This window comes from Ammospiza caudacuta, chromosome 29, assembly GCF_027887145.1.
Source record: "Ammospiza caudacuta isolate bAmmCau1 chromosome 29, bAmmCau1.pri, whole genome shotgun sequence".
NCBI classification, from domain to species: domain Eukaryota; kingdom Metazoa; phylum Chordata; class Aves; order Passeriformes; family Passerellidae; genus Ammospiza; species Ammospiza caudacuta.
Window position 1 is genome coordinate 6,339,139 of NC_080621.1, and position 8,702 is coordinate 6,347,840.

Below are 8,702 nucleotides of genomic sequence, written 5' to 3' on the forward strand. Positions count from 1 at the left end.
TATTTCAGATTCTTTTTGTTTTGCTGCCTCGAGTTCTTTGTAAGGATAAATCTTTTTAATGCAAGGTGTTACTTTTTCTTCCTCCTCTGTAGAGGAGTTGATTTTGTCTATGGCTTTGGTGTGTTCTTCCCTAAGAGCAGCTCGCAGCGTGTAAATTTCATTTCTGTCCTCATTTAACTGTTTTTGCAAAATTTCAACCAAATTTTGAAGGGAATCTATAATTACCATTTCCTCAGTTCTCCGTTTACAGCGGTTTTCTATGGCTGCAGTAAGACATGCTCCAAGAACTGAGCAAAGAATGTTTTTATTTTTACCCATTTTAAATTTTGATTCATGTTGCAGAGAACATATTCTATCAATGACATTTTCCAAATTAAACCAATTGTTCTCTGCCCAAGTTTCTCCGCCGGATGACGGTTTGGCATGGTATTTAGCAAGCAACGTGTAAAAGTCAGCTTTTGCTTTAGGATTGAGATTTTCACTCATTTTGTGTGAAGGGACTAGGACTATACCAGGGAGCTGATTTGCGAACTCAAGTTACACAATCATACAGACTTTTATTCCACTCTGTCTCCCTAGATAGCTGAAGAAACCAAATCTGTCTGGAAGGCACTGTTTTAATTGCTTCAAATTGTCCCTTCCTTTCCAGACAGTCTAGACACACACACTTACACACACACACAAATGTTCTCTCTGTGAGGGGACCAGAAACCTAGAACAGGAAAAGCCACTCAGCCTTCGCTGCGCCGCCCCTCGCTCCCTGTGTAGGTGAAGGGACAATATCTGTCTAAAAGGCACTCCTTAATTACTTCAAGTCTGTCCCTTCCCTTTTAGACAGTCCAGGTACACAAAATACAGCAGTAAAAAAGAGTAACAGGTTCAAATTCAGCTCAAAAACAACAGTAACAGGTTCAGATTCAATTCAAATACAACAGCAACAACAACAGTACCAATATCAGTATCAATATCAGTAACAGCATCAATATCAGGATCAGGAGAAGTATCAGTGTCAGTGTCCGTGCCGGTAAAGTCAGTAGCAGAAGTGACAGTAACAATTTTCCCTGCTTTTGCACCGAAAAATCTTTTGTGTCAATTCCGGAGCCTGTGTGCTCAATCGAGTGTGAGATTTGGCTTTGGCGTGTGTAGTCTGCGAGAGGTTACAAACTACACAAAACCTGCAAAATCTCACTGGCTGCTGGAATCCTTGTCCGTGACGCCAATTATGTGAAGGTCCGCCCGAAATGAACGGGTGACGAATGATTTTTGGGTGCAAAAATAACCAACACAAGGCACAGGGGTTTTGCAGTAATAAATCAACAAGGTGCAATTTATTGATTATAACCACAGCTAAATATGCGTTTGGTTAAGGGATCCGGGGAAGAGAAGGGTAAGACAAGGATAAAGGGAGGAAAGGAGGTCAGGGAATGGGGTATAGCTACCAAAACGTGATGTCTTCGGGGTCCCGCCGCCGAAACTTGCTGGTACACGTCTTGGGGAGTACTCGAAGGACAGTCGGGCCGAACCCCAATATATATACTGTTCTTGGTTGGGGGAAGGTAACTGAAATTAGGTTTCCATGGAGGGGAGAAGTCCATTGTTTACATGGCCGAATGATCACATGTACGTTAAGTTTTCCCCCTCCCTGAGTGGGGAGGGAGTGCAGTCCCAGTCTCTGGACGGAGGTTGCCAGGGGGGTGCCATGGGGGTGCCATGGGGGTGACAATAGGGTGCCAGAGGAATTCTTGGTTCCTTGATGAGGGGATTCTCATCTCAGTTGGTCTGTCACGATGGTTGAAGACAGGCAAGAGGGGTCTTCTCATGGAGCGGGGGGGAGCCACCCCAGAGCTCAGTCCAGCCAGCTCAGGAGTTTGGAAGAAAGTCCAGTTCAATTGTCCAGAAAAGGGCAGCATGCCCCCTTCGAGTACAGCATGGCGTGTTCTGCAAACATCACTTGTGAACACACTAGATAAGCAGGAGACTTTCTTTCCCAACTGGCTCAGCAGTTTTAACCCTTCGGTAGTCTTTTCTCATGACAATTGTGAGGCAAAAAATGAAGGATTTTCGGATGGACTTCTACAAGTTGCATACCGCAACGCTATTTGCTGTGGTATGATCTTAATTTACATTAAAGTCCCTGATTTGCCTAAAATGGTCCTAATTTGCATAGCCATGCCTCTTTTAGAGTCCATTTAAGCTATATATATGCGTAATTTGCATAGAAGCACCCCTAATTTGCATAATGCAGCTGCGATTTGCATAACGGAGCTCCTCATTTGCATATATTCGGTTTTTTAATTGGCTGAATGAGGCTTTGGTGGGCGTGGCCACTGCTCTCATTTGCATGGCCAAGCCCACTGTCTGGGTTAGGGCCGGTGGGGGTGGTTTGGGTGATGCCGTGCCCCTGATTTGCATAAATTGGTGTGTCTTAGCATAATTTTGCATAAATTTACATGATTTCAGGCCATCTTCAAGTGCCTGCAGGACCGAGTGCCTGAGGCGGAGGGCGAGACCAACGTGCAGTGAGTGCCCAAAATGCCCCAAATTTACCCCAAAATTCACCCCAAAATCCCCCAAAATTCACCCCAAAATCCCCCAAATTCACCCCAAAATTCACCCTAAAATGCTCCAGAATTCACCCTAAAATGCCCCAAAATTCACCCCAAAATCCCTCAAATTCACCCCAAAATTCACCCCAAAAATCACCCCAACATTCGCCCCGAAATCACCAAAATTCACCCCAAAATCCCTCAAATTCACCCCAAAATGCACCCCAAAATTCACCCCAAAATTCACCCCAAAATTCACCCCAAAAATCCACCCCAAAATCCCCCAAATTCACCCCAAAATCTGCCCCAGTGGTTCCCATTTTTGGGGTGAATTTTCCATTTTTGGGGTGAATTTTCCCATTTTTGAGGTTTGGGTTTTAGGGGTGCTGGAGCCGATTTTGGGGTGAATTTTGGGCGAATTTTGGGTCATTTTTGGGTATTTTTGGGTTGGATTTTGGTCAATACCTGCGTTGGATTTTGGGGTGAATTTTGAAGGGTTTGGGTATTTTTCGGGGGGATTTTGGGGTGAATTTTGCTGATTTTGGGGTGGATTTTGAGGTGGATTATGAAGATTTGTGGGAATTTTTGGGGTGGATTTTGGGGTGGATTTTGATGAATTTTGGGGTTTTTTTGCTGGGAATTTTTGGGCTTTTTTTGCGTCCCTGACCCGATTTTGGGGTGAATTTTGAAGATTTTTGGGGGGATTTTGGAGGCTTTTGGGTGAATTTTGGGGTGAATTTGGTGGTTTTGGGGTGAATTTTGATGGTTTTGGAAATTTTTGTGTGGATTTTGTGTGGATTTTGGGGGGGATTTTGAGGTGAATTTTGAAGATTTTTGGGGTGGATTTTGGGGTGAATTTTGAAGATTTTTGGGGGTGGATTTTGGGGTGGATTTTGATGAATTTTTTTTTTTTTTTGCTGGGATTATTTTTGGGTTTTTTGTGTCCCTGACCCGATTTTGGGGAGAATTTTGCCAATTTTGGGATGAATTTGGGTTGAATTTCGGCGGATTTTTGGGGGGATTTTGGGGGTGAATTTTTGGCATTTGGGTGTTTTTTTGCTGGGAATTTTTGGGCTTTTTTTGCGTCCCTGACCCGATTTTGGGGTGAATTTTGAAGATTTTTGGGTGGATTTTGGAGGTTTTTGGGTGAATTTTGGGGTGAATTTGGTGGTTTTGGGGTGAATTTTGATGGTTTTGAGTATTTTTCGGGGGGATTTTGGGGTGAATTTTGGCGATTTTTGGGGGTGGATTTTGGGGTGGATTTTGATGAATTTTGGGGTTTTTTTTTTTGCTGGGATTTTTTGGGGGGGTTTTTTGCGTCCCTGACCCGATTTGGGGTGAATTTTTGGGATTTTGGGATGAATTTGGGTTGAATTTCAGGGGATTTCTTGGGGTGAATTTTTGGGATTTGGTTGGGTTTTTTTTGCTTGGATTTTTTGGGGGTTTTTGGGTGAATTTTGGGGTGAAATTGGTGGTTTTGGGGTGAATTTTGATAGTTTTGGGTATTTCGGGAGGATTTTGGGGTGAATTTTGGTGATTTTGGGGTGGATTTTCGGTGGATTTTGAAGATTTTTGGGTATTTTTTGAGGGGGGATTTTGGGGTGAATTTTGGTGATTTTGGGGTGGTTTTGGGGTGGATTTTGAAGATTTTTGGGGGTGGATTTTGGGGTGGATTTTGATGAATTTTGGGGGTTTTTTTTTGCTGGGATTTTTTGGGGTTTTTTTTTGCGTTCCTGACCCGATTTTGGGGTGAATTTTAACAATTTTGGGATCAATTTGGGTTGAATTTGGGTTGAATTTCTTGGGGTGAATTTTTGGGATTTGGTTGTTTGTTTTTTTTTGCTTGGATTTTTTGGGGGTTTTTGGGTGAATTTTGGGGTGAATTTTGGTGGTTTTGGGTATTTGTAGGGGGATTTTGGGGTGAATTTTGGTGATTTTGTGATGGATTTTTGGTGGATTTTGAAGATTTTTGGGTATTTTGGGGGGGGATTTTGGGGTGGATTTTTTGGGATTTGGGGTTTCTTTTCGCTGGGATTTTTCTGGGTTTTTTTGTGTCCCTGATGTGATTTAGGGGTGAATTTTGAAGAATTTTGGGTGGATTTTTGAGGCTTTTGGGTGAATTTTGATGGTTTTGGGAATTTTTGGGTGGATTTTAGGGTGGATTTTGGGGTGAATTTTGAAGATTTTTGGGGTGGATTTTGGGGTGGATTTTGATGAATTTTGGGGTTTTTTGCTGGGATTTTTTTTTTGTGTTTTTTGTGTCCCTGACCCGGTTTTGGGGTGAATTTTGCCAATTTTGGGATGAAGGATGAATTTGGGTTGAATTTCGAGGGATTTTTGGGGGGATTTTTGGGGTGAATTTTTGGCATTTGGGTGTTTTTTTGCTGGGAATTTTGGGGCTTTTTTTCTGCGTCCCTGACCCGATTTTGGGGTGAATTTTGAAGATTTTTGGGTGGATTTTGGAGGTTTTTGGGTGAATTTTGGGGTGAATTTGGTGGTTTTGGGATGAATTTTGATGGTTTTGGGTATTTTTGGGGTGGATTTTGGGGTGAATTTTGGCGATTTTTGGGGGTGGATTTTGGGGTGGATTTTGATGAATTTTGGGGTTTTTTTTGCTGGGATTTTTTTTTTTGTTTTTTGCGTCCCTGACCGGATTTTGGGGTGAATTTTGACAATTTTGGGATGAATTTGGGTTGAATTTCGGGGGATTTCTTGGGGTGAATTTTTGGGATTTGGTTGGTTTTTTTTCTGCTTGGATTTTTTGGGGGATTTTTGGGTGAATTTTGGGGTGAAATTGGTGGTTTTGGGGTGAATTTTGATGGTTTTGGGTATTTCGGGTGAATTTTGGGGTGAATTTTGTTGATTTTGGGGTGGATTTTGTGGTGGATTTTGAAGATTTTTGGGGTGGATTTGGGTGTGGATTTTGATGAATTTTGGGGTTTTTTTTGCTGGGATTTTTTCGGGTGTTTTTTTGCATCCCCGCCCCGCTTTTGGGGGGAATTTTGCCAATTTTGGGGTTTCTTTTTGCTGGGATTTTTTTGGGGTGTTGTTTTTTGCATCCCCGCCCCGCTTTTGGGGTGAATTTTCCCAATTTTGGGTGGTTTTGCCCCGTTCCCGCAGGGTGGTGACGGTGTTAGGCGCCGGGCGGGGCCCGCTGATGTTGGCCGTGCTGAGGGCGGCGCGGCAGGCGGGGACCCGCGTGCGGCTCTACGCCGTAGAGAAGAACCCCAACACCGTCGTCACGTGAGTATTGATCACCGATCAATAACCAATAATTGATCAATAATCAATAACTGATCGATAACTGATAACGGATCAATAACTGATCAGTACTGATCAATGCCCCGCGTGCGGCTCTATGCTGTGGAGAAGAACCTCAATGCCGTCATCACGCGAGTATTGATCACCGATAACTGATCGATAATCAATAACTGATAACTGATCAATAGTCAATAACTGATCGATAATCGATAACTGATCAATAACTGATCACTACTGATCAATACCCCGGGTGACGTATTGATCACTGATAACCGATCGATAATCAATAACGGATAATCGATCAATAATCAATAACTGATCGATAATCGATAACTGATCAATAACCGATCAGTACTGATCAATGCCCAGGGTGACGTATTGATCACCGATAACCGATCGATAATCAGTAACTGATAATCGATCAATAACCGCTGATCCTTGCTGTCAGTGATTATTAACGGTTGTTAATGACAATTAAGGAGCTAATGAGTGCTATGTAGCGCTAATGAGGCCGGAGAGGTGGGGGGGGGGGTATTGATCACTGGCGTTTGGTCACTCCAATGTCAGAATTGATTATTGATTGATTAATTGAATGATTGGCGGGTTATTGATTAATTATTTAATGCTAATTGAGGGCAGTGAGGGCTATCAATTAACTAATTAAGGCTAATGAGGGGTTTTAATGAAGCAAGTAAGGCTCATTAGGAGTGTAGAAGGGTCACGGGGGTGGGATGGGGGTTATTGATCACCGATATTTTATTGATGCCTTATTAGAATTAGTTCAGATTGATTGGGGGTTATTAACGATTATTAATGAGCTAATGAATTTTAATCGAGGCTAAGGAGTGGTATTAATGAATTATTAATGCTAATTGGGAGGGGAAAAGTGCCCTGGGGGGTTTGGGGAGGGTTATTGATCACCAATATTTTATTGATCCGTTATTGGAATTAACGATTGATTGATGAGAGACTTATTAAAGGCTAATAATGAACTAATTAATGTTAATAACTGTAATTCAGGCTATTAATGAACCAATTAAGGCTAATTAAGAGTGGGGAAAGTGGCCTGGTTGGGGGGTTTGGGGAGGGTTATTGATCACCGATATCCCAATGATCCCCTATGGGAATTCCATAGGGATTGACTGCGGGGTCATTAACAATTATTAACGAGCTAATTAATGTTAATTGAGGCTAATGAGTGCCACTAATGAGTTATTAATGCTAATTAAGAGCGGGAAAGTGGCCTGGTTGGGGGGGTTTGGGGAGGGTTATTGATCACCGATATCCCAATGATCCCCTATAGGAATTCCATGGGCATTGATTGCCGGGTCATTAACGATTATTAACAAGCTAATTGCTGTTGATTGCCGCTAATTAGGCTCTTGAACTGCCAGTGGGAGGAGGGGGGCTTTTTTATTAGTTAGCAAGCTGTGCACACAATCCCAGTGTTGTACAGCTTCCTTCTTCACCTTTCTGATGCTGCTGCTCTCTCCGGCTCCCGGAGGCGAAGAAGCGGCTTCTTCGCGCAAAGACGATTGTGCCGCTCACAGTGCTCACCTTAGTGAGGCTTCTGCAGAAAGACGACAGGGAGCGGTGCTTAGCTCCGGAGAGCATCGTACATTCGTCTTTAGCGTCTCTTCTTGTCTACATCTTAGCAGAAAGCTTTTCTACTATTTCTGGCAAGGAGAATCTGTTCCAGCACAGAAAACATCTCCCATCAAGTTCTAGACATTGCACGGAGGTCTGCCAAGTGTTTGACAAGAAAAAAAGAAAAGTTGTCCAAAACAGCTTCCAATCGAATGTTCATGTGACTGGAAACGTCAGGAAAGTGTTAAAGTACTGTTTTCTATCAGTTGGCAAGCTGCGCAAACAATCCCAGAGTAGTACAGCTTCCTTCTTCACCTTTCCGAAGGTGCCGCTCTCTCCTGCTCCTGGAGGCGAAGAAGCGGCTTCTTCGCGCAAAGACGATTGTACCGGTCACAGTGCTCTTCTTAACGGTGTTTCTGCGGAAGGCCCCCGGGAGCGGCCCTTAGCTCCGGAGAGGATCGTACCTTCGTCTTTAGCATCTATTGTAGTCTACTACTTAGCAGAAAGCTTTTCCAATATGTCTGGCAAGGCGAATCTGTGCCAGCAAAGAAAACATCTCCCATCGTGTTCTAGACATTGCACAGAGGTCTTCCAAGTGTTCGGCAAGAAGAAAAGAAAAGTTGTCCAAAACAGCTTCCAATCCAATGTTTATGTGATTGGAAAAGTCAGGACAGTGGTAAGGTACTGTTTTCTATCAGTTGGCAAGTTGCGCACACAATCCCAGTGTTGTACAGCTTCCTTCTTCACCTTTCCGAAGCTGCCGCTCTCTCCGGCTCCCGGAGGTGAAGATGCGGCTTCTTCGCGCAAAGACGATTGTGCCGCTCACTGTGCTCTCCTTAGCGCGGCTTCTGCCGAAAGACGACCAGGAGCGGCTCTTAAATGTGGAGAGCATCGTACCTTCGTCTTTAGCGTCTTTTGTGGTATACATCTTAGCAGAAAGCTTTTCCACTATGTCTGGCTAGGAAAAACTGTGCCAGCACAGAAAACATCTCCCATCATGTTCTAGATGGTGCACGGAGGTCTGCCAAATGTTTGGCAGGAAGAAAAGAAAAGTTGTCCAAAACAGCTTTCAATCGAATGTTCATGTGATTGGAAACGTCAGGAGATTGCAAAGTTACTGTTTTCTCTCTGTTGGCAAGTTGCGCACACCATACCGGTGACGTACAGCTTTCTTCTTCCCCTTACCGAGGCTGCCGCTCTCTCCGGCTCGCGGGAGACTTCCGGGAGCGGCGCTTAGCTCCGGAGAGCATCGTAGCTTCGTCTTTAGTGTCTTTTGTGGTCAACCACCTAGCAGAAAGCACAGAAAAC

At 43.7% G+C, this 8,702-nt stretch overlaps 1 protein-coding gene across 1 annotated transcript in view; it reads left to right on the top strand.

Moving 5' to 3' along the window:
- The window catches only part of LOC131569232 (protein arginine N-methyltransferase 5-like), a 37,373-nt gene extending 31,580 nt beyond the window's left edge, over positions 1-5,793 (top strand). The window contains exons 9-10 of the mRNA XM_058821439.1: positions 2,461-2,519; positions 5,667-5,793. Coding sequence (XP_058677422.1) covers positions 2,461-2,519; positions 5,667-5,793 — 186 coding nt within the window. The remainder of the gene's footprint in view (positions 1-2,460; positions 2,520-5,666) is intronic.
- Positions 5,794-8,702: the final 2,909 nt, after the last annotated feature.